We start from the raw sequence: 25,040 nt of genomic DNA on the forward strand, positions 1-25,040 counted from the left end.
ATGATGGTTGCTTATGATGGCCCATCTCTATGGGTAGCTGAACCCTGTACCAGATGTGGGGTCTGGGTTGGGTTAAGCCATAGCTCTCCAAAAAACAGTTTGAATTCTTTAGGCTGAACCTGACTGAGTACTGTGGAAAATACCTAGAAATTCTTGACTAAAGAGGAAGAAGTGGTAAATTGTGATAAAGGTGCATGACAAAGTTATGTTCAAGTAGGGAAAGTAAATTCCAGATGCACACAGGGCATGCCAAACATACATGGTACCAACCAAAACTTCCAGTGTGACCTGAGCTCACAGAGCTTGCTTGCAAGGGAAACAACACTGCCCAGGTCTGCCTGCCTTGGTCTGGCTGTGGGTGAGGGCAATACATATCAACACCAAGAATCCTGGGAAGGCCAAGGGCTGAAGGAAAAAAGCATCCCAAGGGATGTAAATTGGAGGACAGGCTCTGTCCCACAGACGTGGTGGGTGACTGTACTACAGAGTAGGGTGTGGCCTGTAGAGGTTAAAGGGGCCCTTTGCAGAAATGAAGGTTGGAGGTGGGGGTGTCACAAACTGTTCTGGAATGAAGACACACAAGAGGAGGCTCAGTGAAGGATGGGCTTAGGACAAGGGGATATGGTATATGCAGGGTAGGATCTGACCTACATGACTGAAACAGGTTACAGGTGTCTTAATGCCTTGCTCTGCTGCAAGATAAAGTGCTAGGGTGGCAGGATTCATCTCAATGGAATCAGACTGGCAGGGAAGCAGGGGACATGTGAAGAAAAGGGAAGGAAGATACCACATCCTCAGCTCAGCCCTCTTCATCCTTTCACTTCACTTAGCCTTGCAACCCATTCTGCCGAAATCACAATGTCCAGTTTTGCCACTGATTAATAATGGGATCAGTTCCTCCACGCTTCATACTTGGGACAGCAGAGTTTAATTTTTGCCAACACTGCTTAGAAGCTTTGGGCCACCTCTGCCTTTGCACAATGCGCACTTTAAAAAAAAATTATTTATAGCATTCAATGATATAAACTGTGTGGTATTTGTGTAACTACACCAGCTTCTCTTCCCCTGTGCAAAGACACCTCTCTTATTAGCTACCAGCTGTGGCTCTTCTATTTTTCCATCCTTTCCTGCTACTCCACAGACAGCAGGAACACCTTCCAATTTGTGTTGCATCACAGTGAAATTAGGAGCCTTCCAATTGCCATACCCTTACGATTTGGAGAGGTGCAGAAACTTTAAGCATTGGATTATTGGGCCGAATCCATCTGTTCCAGGAGCAACTGGAAATTTTTAGTGTCTGGTGATGGGCTGGTGGCTGTGGGGTGCGACACTGGTGTCTCCTCTCCAGTTCCTAATGAACAGATGCCATAAAACCACAAGAAAAATTAATGCTTTTGCTGGCAGTCTCAGCAGGAGACACACTGGGTGGGCAGTGAGACTGTTCTTAATGTGGCACAGTGACCACAGAGAAGAAAAGAGTACTGGAGTGAATAATTTGCCGATCACCCTCTGCTGGGCTTATGCTGGGGATGGCAACCCTCTGTACCAGCCACTGCAAGTCTTGCTTTGGAAGAACTAGTTTGATGATAGAAACCAGAGGGGATGTTACAGGATGTCTGAGACAAACCAACTGGTTAATGAGGTGTGAAGAATGCTTTGGTGACAGTTCTCTGCACCTCTTTTTTCTTTCTTTCTTTCTTTCTTTCTTTCTTTCTTTCTTTCTTTCTTTTCTTTCTTTCTTTCTTTCTTTCTTTCTTTCTTTCTTTCTTTCTTTCTTTCTTTTTCTTTCTTTCTTTCTTTCTTTCTTTCTTTCTTTCTTTCTTTCTTTCTTTCTTTTTCTTTCTTTCTTTCTTTCTTTCTTTCTTTCTTTCTTTCTTTCTTTCTCTTTCTTTCTTTCTTTTTTTCTTTCTTTCTTTTTCTTTCTTTCTTTCTCTTTCTTTCTTTCTTTCTTTCTTTCTTTCTTTCTTTCTTTCTTTCTTTCTTTCTTTCTTTCTTTCTTTCTTTCTTTCTTTCTTTCTTTCTTTCTTTCTTTCTTTCCCCATACCTCTGCATACCCATTTCCATATCTTCTCAGGCTCCTTGACCTTATTTTATTCCACACCATCACTTCCACCAAGCACAGTAGTGCTTCCTTTAAATACTGAGAATTATTTCACTTATTTAATACTACAGCCAGCAAGAAGTGGCTTATTCTGGGAGAAGATTCCTGTTTGACAAGGGAAATGAGTGCTAGACCACAAAATGAGTGGTAAAGATGCCAGGTGGAATTCTGGCCATTAAGAATCCAGTGGAGTGGATCTTGTAACATAAAGATGTGAAGTTACAGGGGTGAAAACCACTACTATAGGTAAAGTGGAAAAGACTTGCAGTTTAGAGTGTGAAAGAACAGCAATGGCTTTTGCTGCCATGAGTCTTTCAACTGTAATTTGACCTACATGGCCTCATTATTGCTTGTCTTATCTTCATTGTTCTTCTGACACACGAAGCTGGCTCTATATTTTCCATGAGGAAGGACAGTATTTCCTTTAACAAAAATAGCAAGTGGAGGAATTCAAGCCAGATAAACCCAAATTTTAGCATCAAAACTTAAAATTCCAAAGTTTTATTTTCATTGTTGTCTGGACTTTTACTAATCAATATAGTTGTAAAATTCTTATGTCAAATAAGAGTAATGTATAGGGGCATATTACTGAGGAACACTAATGTGAAAATATGTATTTGGGAAAACTCTGTTTCATCTCCTTTCTTCATCATAGCAAACTGCTTTAGGGTACTTTTGCCCATAATTTTATGACAGTTTTACAAGCACTTATTCTAAATAATAATAATTCTAAAATCATTGTTCTACAGCTGACCTCAAAAAATAAGATAAATTGACTATTTTGACAATTTTGCCATTTTTGTGATTTAGGATTATAGAAATGTAAGAGGGATATATCACAGAGTACCAAAACCTTAGTGAAAATGTCAAACAAAGAAAATACATTGTATGACAACTAAACAACAAAATGTTTTAATATTGAAACAAAATTCTTGAGACTTAAATCAATTCCAAAGTCAAGTGTTTTTATGCTGAGGGAGAAAAGAAACCATTTCTAAATTGCCACATCGCAAGTCTAACAGAGAGCTCAAAGCGGCTCTAACTGGTGGTACCACCTGCCATCCCACTGCTGTGGGAAGCCCTCAACACAAAGTGAGAGTAATCAGAGCTAGGAGTTCAGTGGCAGATAGTGAAGGCTGTTTAATTATCTTTATGGGGGCATTAACATTCCTACATCAGCATCTGTTAGGGATGCTGCAGCAGTCCTACCCCAGTCTCTGTGGGAGCAGTGTGAGGGCCAAATGTGATGCCTAGTCCAGTAATCTACAGGAGTAGCAACCTCAGTATCTGCTCCAGTGGAGGATCTCTTGTGACCCTGTTTCCTACCCAGCACCGATGCTGGCCACACAGAACGCAGTTTTGCTCTCCTCTACCCCATTTCTGCATAGCCATGAAAAAACCTCCTACCTCCATTGGTCACACCACTGCCGCATCGAAAAGGAAAATTGAACTGAACTGTGAAAGATTTCTTATCCTAGAAAAAATCCCAACCTCTTTCAAAGCATTTCTTTAGAAGACTATAAAAGATTGTGTAAGACCTCTGACAGGTAATGTGTCACTATACTACTTCCCGCAATCAGCTGTGACAGGAGACGCCTTTCATCAGCTACCCTATAATTATGCTAAGGTTTTCACCAAATGGCAAATGCCAATTGGTTGGGCCAGAGCCCTGCCTTTCCAGACAAGGTTAATTATTTCGTCCACTCACCTGTTCATTCAATCCAGCAAGCCCTAACCTGTGGAATCATGTAGGTGAGTATTCTTACTTTTATGTTGTTTAAATTTTTAGTACTTTGAAATTTAAATCTCAGAGAGGGAAGATAAATTTTGGTAGGACTTTCCAGAAAGTTTGTCAGGAATCATCAGGTGTAACAACCACAGTTACGAACCGTGTGTGATATTATCACCTATTTCCCTCTCAGCATGTTTTAACTTTTCTTCATTCCAAGTGATTCACTGAACTATTACACACACAAAAGATTACTTATAAATTGTAACTATATAGCTGTCATAGGTATTGAGTAAAATCTATGTCTCCATATCAACAAAATTGCTAAAACAATCTCTAAAATAACATTTGTTCCAAGCTTTTTTGGGTTAGTCTAGGCAATTTTTCTCTGGGGGTGGGAACAGGGAATAGTAGTCTATTATGGATTTTTGTTTCTTTAGGAGTTTGCTGGAATGAACTTATGCTTAGGGAAGTTTCATAAGAAGTCATTTGTCCATAGCAAATGTTTCTAGTCAGGTGTGAAAGAAACACCACCTGAATGTTTTCAGCTCTTCAACTCAGGTAAATTATACGTTGCCATATAATAGTTATTTTTTATATGAAGCTACAGATGGGCAAGGCAATCCACAGGATATCCGAGGCCAGAGATCTGAGTCAGAGCTGCTTACAAACAATCAAGTGCCTGCTGGGCAGTCCCTGCACAGGTTTTGGTTGGTGGGGGTCTCTACTGAAGCCTCCAAAGAGAAATCTAAGAGACTGGGAGGATGTGAGCAGTGGGAGCAGCAGGCCTGTAGGGCATGTGCTGTCAGACTCCCAGCTCCCACTGCATGTTCTTAGCATTAAGGCCTTTGATCCTTAAAAACAGGAGACTTCACTGTGTCTCTCAACTTTGCTGTTTAGCCAAAGTTTGTGAGGATTTGCAAGTTATTTCAGTTAGAAGACGACACGGTGATGTGCTCAGGTACCCTGGCTGTTTGTTTGAAAGGACTGCACCAGCTTCGCCTCCCTCCCTAGCCGCAGTGGTCCCAAACAAACAGAAATAGCTGTTTGCTCAGAGCTGCCAGTCAATGCTTTCAGCTCTGCCGCTGTAAATCCTTTTCCTTAGGCTTTCTCCGAGGGTTATGTTAATATGCTTGCTCAGGCAGGTCCAGCTGCGGCTCCTTTCTTCTTTTTGGTTGAAGGTGTTAATTCTTTGCATAACCATTTTCCAAAACAGTCTGCAATAATGCTAACGTCTCCTCTATAAATCAGCAGTGTTTTGCATAGCTTTGTAGTCACCTTTGTTTTGAGGCTTTGACATCTGCTTACCCACTCCTCTCTCTTATCTCCAGGGATGGGTGGCAATTATGCTGGCTCCTCGGTATTAGTAGGTTTATCAAAATAACAAAAGACTATGAGGATTATGAAGAAACAGCAGGTGAAAGGGACACAGTGGGAAAGAGAAATTATTCTTGAGGGAAGATTCATTTCTTTACTGCAGTTTCATATTTTCCTCAGATTGTATTTATTTATATATGATCATGTGGGAGAAAGGAATATGGAATGAATCACAGTCCCAGGAGAGGAAGTTTAAGAAGAGAGAGTGTTCAGACACAGCACAAGAGAATCTGAAACCACATACTGTGAAGACAGATGTTAATAAATAAACTGGTACTGGGGTTAATAACACACATTTATTTCCAAGGATAAGTTCCTCTGAGAACCCTCTCTACCTCCACCTCCTGTTGCTCTAGCTATGAAGCATTGTTACTGAAAATCCAGGAACAATTTTATCCACACAGGTTGGGTTTACTCCAGGGGTGCACCTGCTTCCTTACTTTTAGAAGAGAATGTCACTATCTCTTTCTTGAAAGATCCTCTCTTTTTTAAGAAAAAAAAGGCATAATTTAGGGGCTGAAATAATTTCATGTTTGGAATTGGCTGCTGTGTTAATTTTAATACTGCATTACTTCCAAGGATTAAGCAAAAGCCTGTTCTGTCTCTTCTGCAGATGTTCTGCAGAGCAATCTTACCTCTTCCAAAGACACTGTTGTACAGTTGGATCATCTTTTCATATTAATGCCTAGACCAGGGTAATGATTTGTTGGGAGAAAAATAGATTTTTAACACAGATGTGAAATGCCATCTGCTTTGTCCAAAAATGTATTGCAGTCATATTTCTGTGCTGCATGAGGGCTTAGAGTTGCAATATTCTTCCTTCTAAGCCCTCATGCAGCACAGAAAGATAACAACAAGGCTAAATCTGACCACACAAATATCATCCTCATACTTAAAGTTTGATCAGGTTAAACTTGACCTCAGCTGTGCAGCACAGAAGGTTCATATATTCAGAGGTGGATTTTCTTTCTGAGGAGCTTCCTATTCTTTGCAAGCGTTTATGCTATCTTTGCAACACCAATGTGTGTTTGTGTTCAGTGAGTATCATTGCCTTATCTTTCAAACTTACCCAAGTGGGGAAGACAGTCTAACTAGCAAGGTTATTCTTCCATTTCTTCTCTATTTGTTTCATGACTCTGGCATGTATTTGTAATGAACTAACAACCTCTAGCCCAGAACACAGACCTCTAAAAGAAGGAGGAGGCTTTAAATCCTCTCTAGGTTAAAGTTCCAGCAGCAATACTCTTCTGCTTATCCATAAGAAGGACCCCTCCAGAATGAAAAGTAAGAGAATTGGGCCATTTCTTGCAACAGCACCACCTGGGGCACTCAAGGAGAAGCACAGAGGGGATGTCAGACACATTAAGCGTTTTCCATCAATTGATGAAAAATACAAATTTTGTCCTCAGACAGGTGTTTGCTAACTGTGGGCTGCTTTGATCCTTTTCAGAGAACTGTAATTCTATGGACTGTATCAGTAAAAAAAACCTTTGGATTCTACTTCAGGTTCCAAGTTTAAAAGTTTAAATACAGTAACATTTAATTAAACATATCCTTAGTCTGTTCATCAGCTCCTTAGGAGTCATGGCTATTTTTCCTTAGGACTTAATCACTGCTAATCTCTTCACAGAAGCTGAAGTTGGGTCTTTAGACAGTTTTCACAGCTTCATACTTCCATAGCCTTCAGATAAAGGAAGACGCAAAGCAATTTGCCCCAAACACTTAGACAATGATAATGTCTAGTGCCCTATTTTGTCTGTAACGTTGTGAGCTATTTTCATATTAACATAGTTACTGTTTTTGCTAGAATGAAAGAATAGGGACTAAATCCTTAATATTCTGGTCCCATCTTTGACTACATATCTTACACCACAACTTTACAGCAATTTAAAAACAAGCATTCCTCTACCCCATCAAAAAAGCAGTTACACATGCAAACTTCTGTATCCATGTTTTCTTCAGCATAGTGAAAAGACTGCCCAACTTTCATACCATTATTTTCCATACATATTTTATATCATTGATTTATATGCAATAAAATGCAGCAAATAAACACTTGAAAACTACGTTATCTATAATCTAGAATGATAGACAATTATATTGATGATCTTGGGCTTAGAAGCATTTTTACATGCTAGTGTTCAGCCAGATACCATAGCTCAGTAACAATTGTCTTCTCCTTTGGAAGTCATGAAGGGCACCCCTGCTTTCCTAGTGTTCAAGGTAAATTAGGAAGTGTGTGAGATTTTATTGGCTTTTGCTTGAAATTTGAGAAGTGTGGTTACGACTATTAGCATAAGAATGTTGGATATTGGTTGTACTTATCGGTTTATTTCTAATGTTAGCGAATCTTATTTGACTAAGCTATGTCTAATTATCTCAAGGCTAAACATTGGACTCTCACACCTAATTTTCATAAAAAACACCCAAGCTGAATTCTTTTAACATTTAGTGGCACCTCTTGAATAAAAGCCAAATAGCAATTAATGATATTTAATGGGATGCATCAGCTGGTTGTGGTGCATAACATTTGTGTGAAGTTCAAGCATCCTCTCCTTCAAGGGGAATCCTCCCCCTGTTATTTTCTAACTGCTTTTGGCCAAGTGAGGCATTTTTTTTCTGGGGTACGTGGCATGGCACAGATCTATGACTGTGTAGCTACCAAAGTATGGGAGCACACTTGCATTTTCAATCGTGTGTTTCTGCAGTCCAGTTTATGCTGGACTGATATAATATGATGATATAATTAAACCAAGAAAATTCCTATGATTTCCTCCAATACATAACCTTTGCAAATGCCAAATTCAGGAAAATCTAAAGCAGTAGCTGTTTCCCTAGACTAAGGGCATTTAGATCCATCAGCATGTACTTCTAGTCAGGTAGCCCTAGAGCAATTAGTGTTAACAAATTGTAAAGATATTGACTTTTTGAAAAAGACAAAGGCAGTTTTATGATTTACTTAGACTGACATTCAAGGAGACTGAAAAGAGTAACATTTCTCACCAGAGCTGTCACCGTCAGGCTGGGGCAAAGGGCAAAGGCAATGCTTCTAACTGGAAACTATTACATAAAATAATCTGTTAGCTCATACCCAGCAGAGTACATTGCAGCACGATTTGGAGCAGGACCATTTCTCAACAATCAGTTAAAGCAAACTTTGCAAGATAAGCCAATAATTTCTAGCTAAACCAGTAAATATAGTACTCAAAACAATGCTTTCTTCTCTTTCTCTACATCAAATCAGCCTGTTATTGAAATCCACTTATAAGAAAGCTTACAGAAGCAAAGAGCTAAATTTGTGTCCTGTAGTTTTCTAACTTTGATGAGGGCAAAAAATACTTCATAACCAAAGCCAGAAGCATAGTAAAAGCTGAACGACTCCTACAACTCCCTTCTGAGGTGATCACATTTTTTATCATAGAGTTATAGAATCCTAGAATAGTTTGGGTTGGAAGGGACCTTAAAGATTATCTATTTCCAAACCCCCTGCTACAGGCAGGGACACCTTCTACCAGATCAGGCTGCCCAAGGCACCATCCAACCTGGCCTTGAACACCTCCAGGGATGGGGCAGCCACGACTTCCCTGGGCAACCTGTTCCAGTGTCTCACCACTCTCATGATGAAGAAATTCTTCCTAATGTCTAGTATAAATCTGCCCCTCCCCAGTTTATACCCGCTACCCCTCATCCTGTCACTGCAAGCCTTTATGAGTAGTCCCCCTTTGGCTTTCTTGTAGGCCCCTTTCAGGTACTGGAAGGTAGCTATAAGGTGTCCTCTGAGTCTTCTCTTTTCCAGGCTGAACAAGCCCAGCTTCCTCAGCCTGTCTTGGTATGAAAGGTGCTCCAGTCCTCTTGATCACCTTTGTGGCTGTCCTCTGGATCTGTTCCAACAGCTTCATATCCATTATTATGGCATTATTATGACAAAACCGAGGGTCATTGTCCTGGCAAATGCTAGTGTATCTCACCACTTTATGTGTGACAATTTTATTTCATTTTAATAAGCTGTATTTGCATAAGTAGAAAATATTTTCCTCCAGAATTTAAGTAGAGAACTTATTTTGGCCATGAAGTCTTAGTCTGCGCCATCTCAGGAATGTCACTTCAGGAATGGATTATGTAGAAGCCAGCAAGAGGAGGTATGCTTTTGGACCTCCTACCTACAAACAAGGAAGTTGAAGGTTGAGAGCAGTCTTGGCTGCAGTGACCATGAGATGGTGGAACTCAGGATCCTGAAAAGTTGGAACAAGGCAAATGTCAGGATCACAAATGCTGACTTCAGGAGAGCAGTCTTTGAACTCTTTAGTGATCAGCTTGGAAGAATCCCATGGGAGATAGCCCTGGAGAGAAGAGGGGTCCAGGAGCTGATTGATTTTCTAAGAACCATCTTCTTCAAGTTCAAGAATAGTCCATCCTCACATGCAGGATACCAAGAAAGGCAGGGGGAAGGGTTGCGATCAGTGCCAGGAAGTACAATTGTAGGCCTGTTTCTAGTGATGTATCCTAAGCATTCATACTGGGTCCAATACTGTTTAACATCCTCATCTATTATCTGAACGATAGGACAGAGTGCTCCCTTGGCAAGTTTGCAAACAAGTGGCTGACATGCCAAAAGATCATGCTGCCATTTAGGGGGAACCTTCACAGAATGGAGAAGCAGGCTGACAGGAGCTTAATGAAGTTCAACAGAAGCAAATGCAGAGTTCTGCACCTGTAGAGGAATAAGCTCATGTATCAGTACAGGCTTGTGGACTGACTAGCTGGAAAGTAGTTGCAGAAAATACTCTAGGAGGTTGCAGTGGATACCAAGTTGACCACAGTCAGCAGCAGTAATGAAGACCAACAGCCTTCTTAGTAGCATTAACATGAGCATCCATTACCAACAGGTCACGGAATGTGTTTATTCCCCTCTATTTAGCACTGATGATGTCACACCCTGAGTGCTGTGTCCACTCCTGGGCTCCCCAGTACAAGAAATGGACACACTGGAGCAAGTCCAGCAAATTGCAACAAAGATAAAGAAGGCATTATAGCATTTGTTATATGAGGAGAGGCTGAGAGAGATGAGATTGTTTAGCTCAGAGGAGAGACGGCTTTTTCCTGCTGTCATCTCTGGCCAGTTGGGAGAAATGCATGGAGCTCTGTTTGCTAAAAGCTTCATCAAGCAGATGCTATTCAAATGAGGTTTTGGAGCAATTTAAATGAACAGAGACATACCATCTTTTCTGGTGATTGGATTTATAATATGAAACTGCTTCTTGGCAGAGTTTATTTAGTTACCACATAGGCAGTTGCGGAATGGTGAAATATTGGTATTGATGTTTAAACTTGAGACCAACTGCTGCCTCTTTAATAAGAACTTCTTTGCTTTCTGTGATTGGTAAGATAAAAGTGAAATGGACAAAAGAAAGCTAGATGAGGGAATCCAAAATAGAACTGTGAGAACTCCTGTCTACTCTTGCTTGTTCATCATCCCAAGAGAACCAAAGAGCTTAATTATGAAAGATGATCTAACTTTATTATTATTATTATTAAAGCAATAAGCAGTCATCATACACAACTCTTGATCCTAGGGTCTCAGGCATCTGCAGCTCTTGGCTTTTCCAAACGGTAGTTTAGCCTTCAAACCATTTGTTTTCATTTTTTCCAAAACGTTGATGAAAATTTGTTAATTGAAGAAAAAGGGAAAATCTTTACAGTAAAGGTGAAGGAAGAAAAATCTAAATCAAACAAAAGAGTGCAGAATTACATTTGACCAGAGCTCAGGTATTTGTGAAAGGCCATGGAGAATTCTTAGCAGATAATCGTGCATAGGTGTGTATGCTGTAAGTGTGCATAACACAGCAGACACTCAAGTGTAGCGCAAAATGATTTTTATTAATATGTTGAAGGAATGAGGATGACAGGACCTAAATCCTAGCTGAAAGATTGTGCCAGTCTATGGAGTAGAGGTACGGTCTCCTGGCAAAGCACATAGGACATGCTTTAAGTTCCTTGACTTACAGTCAGAAATTGGGCTCTAGAGGCTCAGAGGCAGTGCAACTTGGGAGACAGAGGTGCTGTCATGGCTGGTGGGAGAAAGCTTTTAAGAGTTCTAGCTCTGCTGTACATTGTACCTCACCAACTCTGTTACATTTTACTTCCTTTCCTTACCTTTCTTTCATATACCTGTAAATGAGTTCTGAAGGGACGTCTGATACTGCATGGTTGTACTTCCTCTACTCACTCTTTCTACTTGTGCTTTCCTACTCCATGACTATAAACTTCTACTTTGAAAAGAAATCTATCCTCTGCTGCCAAGTCATCTTCCAATAATCCTTGCAATTGGTGCTTGTTAGCCAGCCTTTCAGCTGTGCATGCTTGTGTCTTTGAGTAGCCAGTTTCATTCACATGTGCTGGCACCTCTGAGCCAAGAAAACTGAATTGACTGTTGTTCCCTCCTCAGCTAGGTTGGGGACCCAGCACAAGGAATGGCTGGCAGCTCTGTGCTTCTCCACTCACATGATAACCAAGAGCTGGCAGCATGCCCAGGAAGAAAAAGAATAAAAAGAATAAAGGAGAAAATATCCCTACTGCCTATTGGCATCCGAAGTGATGGATGAAGAAGAAGTAAAGTGGGGTCTGCTAAACAGACTTGCTAATCTGGGAAGACAAGTGTCTCGGTTCTGGCATTTCTTGAAGAATCCTGTAATGCAAAACTCCTCCTCTGGGAAATTCAACTGCTAGAGTTGTCCTCCTCCAGTACAACTTTTCTGTTTGTCCTTGATTTCCTTCTAGTCCTCAGAAGAGGCAAATTAGTCTCAAAAGAAGAATCTCAGAATCATCTCTAAACGGTCCAGGACCGTTATGTCCAGGTTATGTCCAGGACCACAGGCAAGATCTAGCACACTTGTTGACACAGATTCCTTCATTGTTTTCATTCCCCAAAGGTCAAGGTTTCACTATTCTGGCAGAAGCTATGCTAGCAATCACACTGCCCTGCTTCTCTGTCCTAGCCCCCCTAACATAGTTCCTTTCACACATGCTTTTCTCCTACAATGAAAGCAAATCTCTAGGTTCCAATAGATTCAGATGTGACCAAACTTAGTGAAAACACAGGGAATCTCATTGTACTACTACTACAACAATCCCTGCTATGAACCTGGCTTGAGGCTGGATTTAGGAAGGTTCAACTCTCCATCAACCTCCCATTACTGTCAAGCTTTTTTTGGATATGCAACAATTTGATGGATGGAGGCATTCCGCCATTTTATTGAAATGAATTGAAGAAAAATCATGCAGCCAGAGGGATGATTAAAAAATGCAAATGTGTAGTAACTGCAATGTGTTGTCTGTACTCATTGTTGGGGCAACAGAGATCTAAGATTCTGTGCCCATACTGCTTACAAATTTTATTCTAAGTAGTCACAGAAAAGGCAAATAGGAGAGAGATAATATAAGGTTTAGGGACCAGAGATTTGTGGTTTCCACTTCCAGCTGAATTTGGTAGATGCAAACCAAAATCTTTTAATCTGTCCTCAGAGATTTTACCTTTCCAGCTACCCTGTTCCCCATTTCATGGTAACTCCTATATTTTCATGCACACTCTTACACACTCCTTAGTTACTCTATGGCCTCATTGTGGGGGAAAGTGATAGATCCAGGTTTGAACTATTTCAAAATCAGGACAAAGGTTGGTTCAGGTGAGTAACTGCAGAGGAATGCTTTAGCTACTGGCTCTTATGTAAAAGTTGCTGACCACACCATGACCATCACCACTACAATTATGTTCTTGAATAATCAAGCGTGACTGCTCACTATGAGTGCACGGACAGCGTCAGTTTTCCTCATGAGTTTTTTGTCAATTGAAGAAATAATAAATTGAAGAAATAATAAAGTTCCTCATGAGTTTTCCTCATGAGCCTCAGTTTTCCTCCTGGGCAGACTTAGAGTCACTTAATCTATAAATCTCAAATGGCCTTAAGTAACATATAGATGGCCATATTCCAAGGCAATACACAGCCTTTGAGCCTGTTTAAGAGCTCTAGACAGAAGATAGAGTGCCTATAATATTTCAGATACCTCACTGAGTTAAACAAGTGCACATGGATTATTTTCTTCGTGTGTACAACAGTCCAGGTTCTAGTTTTGTGTTATCTTGTTTATTCCCTTACATGCTCTCTAAAATTAATGAATTAAGACCTAGAACTTAAATGTTTAGAGATAAACGAGAAATACCACATTTAGATTACTGTTGATTAAGAGAAGACATCGTGAGACTTTTCACATTTACAGACATCAGTCACTGGCACAATCAGGATTACTGCTGAGTATATTTATTCTGACCCAAGCCTTACTGGATACCATTCCAGTACCAGTTTTATATCTATGTTTTCTATATAGACAGTGTCCCATGTTTAGAGAGACAACGTGATTAACATCACGAGCAGGTAAATTTGAAATATATATGAGAGATTTCAAGAGGACAGTTTATCAATCTGTTTGACTCTTTTGCCTAATAGTATCGCAAAGGTGAGAAAATACATATAAATCTCACCCAGCCTGCAAGCCAGAGTTCTTCCAACCTGACAGTGTCACAGGAGCAAGAAGCCCAGCCTGTCAAGATAATGCAATGATATATGCGTAGCAATAATAATCAGACACAAGTAAAGATAATACGTAGATAGGGTTAGAGTACACAGAGAGATACTAACAATTAGCTTGATGTTAACTAGCTTGATGTTAAGATATATATTTAGTGCGCATACACAAAGTGCTAGTGCTTACCCCAGTTGAATCTGGGTCTAGGGAGATTGGGTTCAGCCCGTCAGCTGATCCCTAGAGCTTTGGTGACATTTTCTACTCTTCGCACCTGTTCGCCCACGAAAACTCTTCCTTTGTTTACACTATTTATAGTAAGCTTACACCTAGAGGCAGAAAAGGTTGAGTGAATGTGGTTGCTATGTTAATTGCTGATTGGTAGAGAAAGAATTCTTGCTTTGTGTGCCAAAATTTAACTGCGCAAACCCAGTAGGTGTGGCCATGGGAGTGGTTTGCCTCAGAGGTGGGTAGCCTTAAATGTGGAGGTGTATTTTATTATAATAATATTACAATGATGAGCACAGGTCACCTGTAGGTCGATTTGTTAGAGCAGCAGCTGCAATCCATCTTCTTAGAAAATAATTAGGCTCTTGTCCTTGGCAGGGCCTTGCCAGTTGCAGGAGTTTATTATGCCTACTTCTAGATGTGCCATCCCCACTTTATTGATACTGATACGCCTTTGATGCATTCCTTTCCGTTGAAGGCCACTCAGCCCATGGCAAGTAATGCTGGGGAGGGAGAGGAGAGGGGGTGGGAGGGAAGCACCCTGGCCCATTTCTCCCCGCATTCAGTCTTACTCCCATTCTTAGCTTTTATTCCCACATTCAGCCTTACTTCCCACAAGAGAGTTTACTTCCTCTATGACTGTACATCATGCTTTTTCTTCTAGGAGGAATTTTATTGATTACAGTTATTCAAAATCTCAAATGATATCTGTTTCATGGTTAGAAATTAAATATTTATCATCTGAAATATTTATCATCTCTTACTTTACCTACATTTGTCTCTTTTTCTGCATTAGGTCTCAAGAGTTGTTGAAAGCCTTCCCGCACTATGAAATGACAGAGAGCCTCGTATAAAGGACACTCTATTTTAGGTCTAAGGTGTATGGCTTAATAGGTATCAATTTGATTAAACACATTATATGGTAAAGGTTTTGACAGACTACGAACCTTCTGAATACCCAGAGACCATTTAATTTTTATCTGATCAGAAGAACCTAATGTCACTGCACACGCTACAATGGGAACTCTAAGACAAATACGAAGTTTTGGTATCTGTGTTACCTGTACGTATCCTGTATCAACTGGTATGGTCTTTGCCACTCTTCTAGTTTCTTGCTGTGCATCTTTGAAGATAAGAGCTAGTCCACTTGTTCATAATTCACCTTTCCTTTCTATTTGGAACGCTCCTACAGAGCTTTGTACTGAAAGGACTGGAGTACAGCTGGACATGAAATTTTTTTCTTTCATTGGGAGCACATTGAAGACATCCATTGCACAGAACATCACTCTCTTCTATCCAGACAGGCTTGGCTACTATCCTTACAAAAATGAAGTCACAGGAGAGGCATTCAATGGAGGACTCCCTCAACTCTCACCGCTGGATAATCATTTGAAAAAAGCCAAAGAGGACATTCAGTTCTATATTCCTTCAGATGAACAGTTTGGATTGGCTATCATTGACTGGGAAAACTGGAGACCTGTGTGGATAAGGAACTGGGGATCAAAAGACATTTATAGACAGGAATCCATTGAACTGGTTCAGCAGAGAGACCTCAGTCTATCAGAAGCCGAAGCCAGGACTATAGCTAAAACGGAATTTGAAGATGCAGCAAAATCAATTATGTTGGAATCTTTAAAGCTGGGCATAGAAATGAGGCCAAATCGTCTCTGGGGATATTACCTCTATCCAGATTGTTATAACTATGATTACAAACAAAACCCACATAATTATACAGGAACTTGTTTAGATATTGAAATAGAAAGAAATAATGAGCTTAACTGGTTGTGGGAGCAAAGCACAGCACTTTATCCATCTGTATATCTAGAGACAGCCTTAAGATCTTCCAGAAATGCCCCACTCTTTGTTCGCAACAGAGTTCAAGAAGCAATTAGAATTTCGTATGTCTCTAATTCTTCTTATCCCCTTCCAGTTTTTGTATATACACGTCCAGTATTCACAGATGCCTATGAGGAATATCTCTCCCAGGTAAGTACAGCTGGACCTTAAATATTTCAAATTTTAGTGGAAAGAAATTACCAGGTGACACTTCGTTAGCAAACATGCTAACTCATATTAGGAAAAAACATGTGTAGATTTTGTATAAAAATTTAAATTAATCCATCAAAGAAATTTGGTCAAATAGAACACTAAGAGGTCTATTTCAAACCTTCCTCATGGTATTTATCATAGAGTGTTTTATTCTCTGAGTAGCTCTCAAATGTAGCAAAATATTACAAAGCTAGAAAGCATATTTAGTACACTAAGTCGGAGGAAAGAAATTTAAGTAACATCTTCCAAAGAGTATTAGTAAAACTGGGCAAGCCTAGTGCCTGCTTTTTAGGTTATAAGAAAAAAAAACAATAAAAGGGAGTCTTTCTTTTCCTCATAAAAGCATTTAAAAGCTAATGATAAAACTCCAAGCTTAGCTGTACTCGAGTAGCTTTCCAAATGGTATTTCAGCATTTCATGAGTTAGTCAAGGTTAGGCTTTGATTAATGTCCAATCATCATATTGCAGTTCTGTTTACACTCTTCCCTTCACATTTTTATGTTCACCAACCCTATCAGAAACACTGCCTATCTGGGGAATCTCTTCCTCATCATCCAGGCCATGAGGAAGCGGAAGTTGGATGCTGTGCTCGTTGTGACCACATTGTGTCTGGTGTCCTCTCACATCCCAGACAGAGCATTACCAGGCATTGCTCCTAGCTCCATGGATACCTTCAGGAGGGAAGGGGTGCTGCCAGCGTCCCTGCTGGGTTCCTAGTTAATAATTTAAATCCTGTAATACTTACATTCTTCCTCTTCATGTGTTGTGCCCTGCAGTAAGCTGGTTTTGCCTTGTTCTTTTTCTGCCCATAGTCCCCTTGCATCGCAGATGGGCTTTCAGATTTTTTTTTTAGGGCTGTACTGATAGCTGAGGCTAAAATGAGAACTGAACAAAAAAAATGTCCCAAACCAGCCTCCGTAAAAGGCCCAATCCATTCCCTGGAGGAAAGAGATTCTTGTTGGTAAAAGCTCTTTCTGTTGCTACTTTTCTGCTTTAGGATCTTCTGATAATTCTGAAATTAAGATATTTTTTAAAATAATAATAAAAAAAAAGCTGTGCTTTCCAGCTTCTGCTTCAGGCAGCATCACTGAAACTGGTTACTATCAACTCTGAGCAGCCAGGAGGCAATGCAGCAAAATATGAAACTTAAAATGGTTGCAGGACTTTATGTCATATGCATAATCACTGGCTCAGCTTTACAGCCTTGTTTTTCTAAGCAGATGACATATTTAAATTGGATATAGTTGGCAACATTTTCTGGCATCACCCTTGCAACCCAATCCCAGAGTAAAATAGTGCAATTGAGAGCAGAATGTTTGCATTGTGTATAATTACTTGCTGTCTTCAAAGTAGTTATTCTGGATATGTAATTTACTATATGCATTATACCTTTGGCCTTATATTATAGCTTACTTACAGCAGTACAATTCTTTGCACATTTCCTCTCAGGATGACCTGGTAAATACCATCGGAGAATCTGCTGCGCTGGGTGCTTCTGGAATTGTGATCTGGGGTGATATGAATTTAACACAAAGTAAGGTACGCCAGATTAATTATGATATGACATTTTTAAAGAGCAATAAAGTGAAAACGATATAAAGCATTATGATTACTTACATCATACCTTCTACTTTTAAAGTGATGATTCCATATTGCCAGCAGTCTTCTCTAGTCAAAAAAAAAACCAAGCTCATTTGAGGCTTATGAAGATTATCAAGATCATTTGAGGCTTATAAAGATTATCATAGACTACACAGAATAAGAGTTCAGTCCTTCAAAGTATCACTGTTGGCTCCAACTAACTGGACAAGCTACCATGATAACTGTAGACAAGTTAGCACATTTTAGTTAATTTAAAGAAAGAATTCCTATATCTTCATTACAATCCAATCATGAGGTACAGAAAAAATTACCTGTGCTTGCTCAGAACAATTTTAAAAGATCCTTCCACTTTCTAAACCCTTGCACTTAGCAATAGTATGTAAAGCAGTAAGTAGGAGGAGTCAGTCTGTGAAATTTCAGCTCTAGCCTGTTCTGTGTGTTGTAAATAGTACTTTGAATAATTTCACTGTAAAAAAGATCTGAGCCAGAGAGGGAAAAAAAATATTTGTTTTAGGAAGGTCAAATATTTAGTTTAAGAAACATTGTTACAAGGATGTTCAAATCAATCTTTCCAACTAGCTCATTCAGACCCAGGCACCTAGATATAACAAAGTACTGTACGGGAAGGCTCCTCTGAAGTCTTCTAAGAGAAAACAACTGAAACTCTTCAATGCTGCTAGGCCTCCTGTCATAGAAAGAATGGCCAAATAAACCCCCACAGCCCTGGAAGGGTCAAATTCATACCACTTTGACTTTTTTTTTGTATCTGCCTGCCTTTGAGAAAGCACACCAGTTGCACCTGAAGTTATTTTCAGTACTACAGAACCACAGAATTGTTTAGGTTGGAAAAGAAATTTCAGGTCATTGAGTCCAATTGTAAACCTAACACTGCCAAGCCACCACTAAACCATGTCCGTAAGTGCCACATCTACACACCTTTTAAAGACTTCCACAGATGGTGATTTGACCACCTCCCTGGGCAGCCTGTGCCAGTAACTGACAACCCTTTCAGGGAAAAATTTTTAGCCAATATCCAATCTAAACCTCCCCTGGCACAGCTTGAGGTCATTTCCTCTTGTCCTATCACCTGTAATTTGGCAGAAAAGACTGAAACCTACCTTGTCACAACCTCCTTTCAGATAGTTGGAGAGAGCAATAAGACTTCCCCTCAGTCTTCTTTCCTCCAGGCTAAACAATTGTTTCCCTCAGTGATTCCTCATAAGACTTGTTCTCCAGACCCTTCACCAGCTTTGTTGCTCTTCTCTGGACATGCTCCAGCACCTCAATGTCTTTCTGGTAGTGAGGGCCCAAAACTGAACAGAGTATTTGAGGTGTGGCATCACAACTGCCAAGTATAGGGCACAATCACTTCCCTAGTCCTGCTGGCCACACTGTTTCTGATAGAAGCCAGGATGTTCCTGGTCTTCTTGGCCATCTGGGCACATCGATGGCTATCTACCAACACTTCCAGTTCCTTTTCTGCTATGTAGCTTTCCAATCATTCATCCCCAAGCCCGTAGCGCTACACTGGGTTGTTGTACCCCAAGTGCAGGACCAGACACTTAGCCTTCTTGAACCCCATACAGTTTGCCTTGGTCCATTAACCCAGCCTGTCCAGATCCCTCTGTGGATCTTTCTTTCCCTGAAATTTATCAACACTCCCTCATAACTTGTGTGTCATCTGCAAACTTACTGAAGGTGCATTCAATCCCCCGATCCAGGTCATTGATGACGATATTAAACAGAACCAGCCTCAACATTGAGCTCTGGAGAACACTGCTTGTGAGGGGCTGTCAACTGGATTTAACTCCATTCACCACAACACTTTAGGCCCAGCCACTCAGCCAGTTTTTTCACTGTCCAAGCTACAGGCAGCCAGATTTTCCAGAAGAATGCTGTGGGAAAGTGTCAAAGGCTTTACTAAAGTCTAGGTAGACAACACCAACATGTTTTTGCTCATCTATTAAGTGAGTTACCTTCATATAGAAAGAGTTCAGGTTAGTTAGGCAGGACCTGCCTTTCCTAAGCTCATGTTGACTGGGCCTGATGCCCTCGTTATCCTGTGATGGCACTCAAGATAATCTCCTCCATAACATTCCCAGCTGCTCATAAAATATTTCATCTGCCTCTGCACCCTGGTTGGCTGATCTGTAACAGACTGACCTCCCCCACAATACCTACCTTGCTGACCTTCCCCCGATACTTAGCCACAAACGCTCAACCCTATTGTCACCATCATTAAGGTCTAGACAATCCAAACACTCCCTCACACACAGGGCCATTCTACCTCCTCTCCTTCCTTGCCTGTTCCTTCTGAAGTGTTTATAGCCATCCATTGCTGCACCCCAGTTGTAAGTCATCCCACCATGTTTCCATGATGGCGACTATATCATAGTTTTCCTGCCATTCCGTGGTTTCCCAGCTCCTCCTGTTTGCTGCCCATGCTGTGTGCACTGATGTAGTGGCACTTCAACTGGGCTGTTGGCCCTGTCACCTTCCTAGAGGAACACCTTTTAATTCCTTCAAGATGTTTCACTGGTGTTTCCTTCTTGGCTTCTGCTACCTCAGTAGCCCCTGGTTCATCTCTGTGAGACTTCAGCTGTGCTCCAGTGTACCCAGCACGTCTCAGAGACAAAGGCTGAGGGCCCTCGCTAGCAGACTGTCCCTCTAACCTTGGTGCGTAATCCCTCAGTTTATCTTGGGCAAGCCTGACATTGTCATTTCCCTCCCACCCCTTTCAAGTCTAGTTTAGAGGCCTGTTTTTACCCCACTATCAGAACACAGATCAGCAACAACTTTTATTACTCGAATTTTGAGATTTGTGTGAGCAAACAGAACTTTCCATGGCCCAGTCAGACTTTTGTGCACTAATCGCACCTATTTCTTAACAACTATTACAGCCAGTAGCCTTTCAGCAATGAAACATTACTGTCTCACTTCTGCAAAAATTGCATCAACCAAAATTTCTAGACAGAGTTTTTACATACGTATCTTATACCTAAAAGTAAACCAAAAAAACTACAGATCCCTCAGTTTCACTGAAGCAATCTGCATGGGTGTAAATATTAGCTGTATCTGTATGCAGTATTACTCAAATGCCCTAAGGAGACATAGTGTTAGAAACAAAGACAGAGTTCCCAAATCTGTGCCAAGCATACACAGAATATATGCCAATGTCATGATCAATTAGAATGAACAATTCTCTTACTTTTTATTTTTTATTCTTCCCAAAATGCTTTCCATTCAAAAATGCTGTGAATGCTCCCTACTCCTTTGGCCTAGCTGTTCAGATCATAGGAAAACAGGAGTCTCACAGAGATGATTTGATAGAAAAGCTATTTGTTCAGGCTGAAGACGTGAGGTTTTTTTGTCAAGGTCTCTTCAAACCATTCAAGACATAAAAAGGAACTTTGATCCTTCGTGCAACTTCTTTAAATGCATCTGATTCAAAATGGTACATGAAATATACAGATAAAATGAAAGATCGAAATCCTCTGCTTTCTGATAAAAATGCCATTCATAACATCTTCAGCAACCACCCAATGTAAATTTGCTGTGATCCTTGAACTATACAGCAACTTCTCAGACAAACTTGCTTCCAACAACTGCTTTTAACTACTACCAAAATCTCAGGAGAAACATTCATAGATATCCACTACGGTACTGTTATCAGAATGACAGCAAATTAATGGTTTCTGTACTAAACTATGCAGATATGATGTTCTTTTCACAGAACACCTGTAGAACTCTGGACAACTACCTTAGGAGGACTTTAACCCCATACCTCATCAATGTCACAATGGCAGCCAAAATATGTAGCCAAGTGTTATGCCAAGACTCTGGTGCTTGTGTACGGAAAAAATGGAATTCCAGTGATTACCTTCACTTGAACCCTGAGAATATTGTCATTCAAATGACAAAGGATGGAAAATACACTCTACAAGGACAACCAGCATTTCAGGACCTGCAAACATTCATAGAAAAATTTGATTGCCACTGTTATGCAGAGCACAGCTGTGAGCCTAGAGCTGATATCAACGACATCCATTACCTCCATGCTTGTATTTCAGAAGATATTTGCATTCAGATATCCTCAAATTCAGTTTCTAATATAGAAACCTCTGAAGAAAAGATCCTGTCTAATGGAACTGTATTTTCATTCACCTCTCAGAGTAAGGTGACATTATCTGCACGTCCTGAAAGAGATTTCCAATCTACCTTAGGAAAAAATATAACAACTGCAGAATACAAGAATGGCATAGCTGCCACTAGATATGATTTAGAAACAAATTATACTCATACTCTCAGTAGTTCTTCATCCTATAAGATAAGGGTGATTAATCTGTTTTGTTTAATTCTAAATTTGAGAACCTTAATATGAATGACCCACGAAAGCGAGAATATTATTTTCCCTGGCTATGTTTACAATTCTAAAGGCTTTACTTACAAAGCCAAATCACTCCCGAAAGGCATATGGTCTTATCTGTATCAGGTAACGATTTCTATTCCATAAGTGACACTTCAGCTTGAATGTATTTCTTCAGTTTAGTTCTATAAACTACTATTTGTGCCAAAGATACATTGGTCTGTACATACCGATTATGCCATATGAAAGGATAATCCAGAATAATGAACATTTTTTTACATTTTACACTTCTAATATTTACATTTGAAAAAAAGAAAAAATAAAGGCGATAATGCCATTTTGTATACTTGTGAGTTAAGCTAGTTAAATACATCTCAATCTGGATTTCATTGAGTCACAGCGGTCAACAGGTTTGATGGTCTATGCAGAATTCATTTCATTCTATATGAAAATCAGCTCTTAAAAATATTTGGCTTCATTTTATATCTGTGGGACTTTGCAGCATAAAATTTATCTGATTAATGTAATGTTTCTCCACTTTTGACAATATCTACAGGGACATTGTGGGTTTTCTTTTAATTAGATATATTTATAACTCTTCAAAAGATTCTAACTTTAATGTAAATGTCAAATATCACAGCTTCATTATTAAAAACCTGAGCTGTATCAGTTTATCCTTTCTTTTCTTCTACTTCTACACCCCTCCCTCCCCTCCTATTCAGGTGTCTCCCCCTTGGCTTTCCAGTTTTGTCTGGCTGATACTCACAATTAATCTGACCTACCTCTGCTCTCCCTACCGGCACTGATTATGAGTCCTAGCTTCTTTGCCCAGACAGCCCTACCAACTGGATAGGACTGTCTGTGCCATTTGGTAAAATGCCTGTGAGCGTGGGACTTTCCCTATGACTTTTTTGAGCTGTCTCTTTGGTGAAAACCAGTTTGTTCTCTAAGAAAACCCAGCAGCGGAGGCTGCAAGCTGAGTGACACTGAGGACCTGGGACTCCCTTTCTTTACTTGCAGTGTCTATGTTCCTCAGTCCCATGACCACCTTTTTGACCTCAGTTCTGCTGACAGAACTAAGATCATTTGCTTAATCTTATTCCATTGCCAAAAGTAGCAGAGATATCTCAGAAGAAAATGACTCCCAGTATCATATCAGGAGTCTAGTTATGATATATGTGTAGTCAGTTTAAGCATTTAGAAGCAATTAACTGCAGCTTATTTGGTAAAATAGCCTTTTCAAATTATTATGTCAGATGCTTAATAGACGGCTGAATTTCTGATGGGTGAAGAGCAGCTGCTGGCATGGATACATTAAAAAAGTCTCCCTAGAGCTAGGCATGATCTGCATAAACAAATCACCTGCTTCAGTAATGGAAATACCTGGGATTCAGTATAGCGGCTGTTTATTTACGAAAAGCTCATGCCTTAATCTAGCAGAAAACACATATTATACCCATTTCCTCTGAATTTTCAGGTTGTCAGTCATAACAGATGTGCAGAAAAATAGATGAGGCCTTTAGATTTAACATGGAAAAATAATGTTTTATGGCTTTTGGACAGCAAGTTATCAAGAGGAAGTGACAATTTTCTCATGGCAGTGATGGTGTTCAGTCCACAAGTGAAAGCTATTTCTGCCAATAATGTTCCAAGTAAAATAATGAATAAAAAATATATATGTGGCAGACTGTTTGGTACAAACAAAGCCAGTTGGTTTTGACCGTCTCTGTAAAAACATGTTGTTTTCACTGCAGCTTTGATACTGGTTATTTGATTTTGGGTAAACAGAAGCCATGGTATCATAATTCCTGTACGTGAGGTCTGGCCCTTTCTCACTGCAATTGTGATAACTATCAAAGGCTTTCTGAAAACGGGAAACATCACTGGTCATGCCTTAGCATATGTCATACGACTTACATGAAGTTTTTTTTTTTCAGCAGAACTGTTGAACGTGGCTAAAATTTTATCTTGGCACACAGAGTGCTGGTTCAAAGGCTGCAGTGCTTTTTTAAATGTTTGGCAGTGTCCTGAGGCTAGGCTTGTTTGTATCTAGCACTGTGAAAGACACTGGACCTGTAACACTTCAGGATAAGAGAGCTCGTAGGTTCACAAAATCTACAAGTTTTGCCATAAACACTCTTGACCCACAGGCAGGTAACAGCAAGCAGAGCTTTTGTGACGGGGAAAGCGTGAAATAGCCAGAGAAGGATGAATGAGAAGTTAAATCACAGAAGACTTAAGACACAGCAGTCAGGACCACCCAGCTGATGCGGAGAAGTGAACTGCTTAAGTTAAAGAGCAGCAGGGAATGTAGACAGACCACTTTCTCCCCATTCAATATTTTTTATCCACCTGGTATTTCATATGACAGCCTTTCCTCGAGGCCCAATATAAAGATAAATGAACACAGTAACTGATATGTTAGATTAGACCCATCCCTCTGATTCCATCTCTTTTCTTGAGAGCAACCATGACCAGAAGAGTAAAAGGAAGGTGAGAAGAAAGCAGACTATCATAATAAACTGTCCACAGAAATGTATCTTCCAAAGTTTCATGCACAAACAGCTATCTTGTGCTCTGATGCAGAATATTTTACTAACTACCTTTTGAATGTTCATGTGGGATATTTATGGTACTTGTATGTATCCGCAATTCATGCTTTAAATCTTACAACCTTCTTGCCATAGTGAGATTCAGGCCAGCTATGTGCTGTGGAAAATCATAGTATTTTCCATATATATTGTTTTCTCTATTACATTTGTCTTACTTATATTCTATGCTAAAAAGTCACCATGGAATCAGTGAATCTTCATGGGGTAAGGAAGGAGAAAAGAAGGCAAAAGGATGCTATGTCTTGCATTGCTGGTGACTCTTTTGTGTTCAAAGCTGAACTTGTATTCTCCTAAAGTGGACCTCCTAAAAAAATATTCACCTTCCATTCACTGCATTTTCTGTAACCTTACAGTTTCAGTTTCTTATGCTCTTGTATTTTTCAAAAGATTAAATATTAG

At 40.0% G+C, this 25,040-nt stretch overlaps 1 protein-coding gene across 3 annotated transcripts in view; it reads left to right on the forward strand.

Annotated features, from left to right (window-relative positions):
• The window catches only part of LOC104055298 (hyaluronidase PH-20), a 44,528-nt gene extending 19,488 nt beyond the window's left edge, over positions 1–25,040 (forward strand). Inside the window, exons 1-5 of one of the 3 annotated variants that reach the window (XM_054056598.1) lie at positions 3,817–3,853; positions 11,653–12,889; positions 14,809–15,998; positions 17,511–17,600; positions 21,397–25,040. In XM_054056598.1, the coding sequence (XP_053912573.1) occupies positions 15,030–15,998; positions 17,511–17,600; positions 21,397–22,044 (1,707 nt within the window). In that variant the 5' untranslated portion in view covers positions 3,817–3,853; positions 11,653–12,889; positions 14,809–15,029 and the 3' untranslated portion in view covers positions 22,045–25,040. Of the gene's footprint in view, positions 1–3,770; positions 3,854–11,652; positions 12,890–14,808; positions 15,999–17,510; positions 17,601–21,396 lie in introns of those variants that run through there. The other 2 variants (XM_009556408.2, XM_054056599.1) reach the window with 2 other exon arrangements.

Source organism: Cuculus canorus, chromosome 1, assembly GCF_017976375.1.
Source record: "Cuculus canorus isolate bCucCan1 chromosome 1, bCucCan1.pri, whole genome shotgun sequence".
In the NCBI taxonomy this organism is placed as follows: domain Eukaryota; kingdom Metazoa; phylum Chordata; class Aves; order Cuculiformes; family Cuculidae; genus Cuculus; species Cuculus canorus.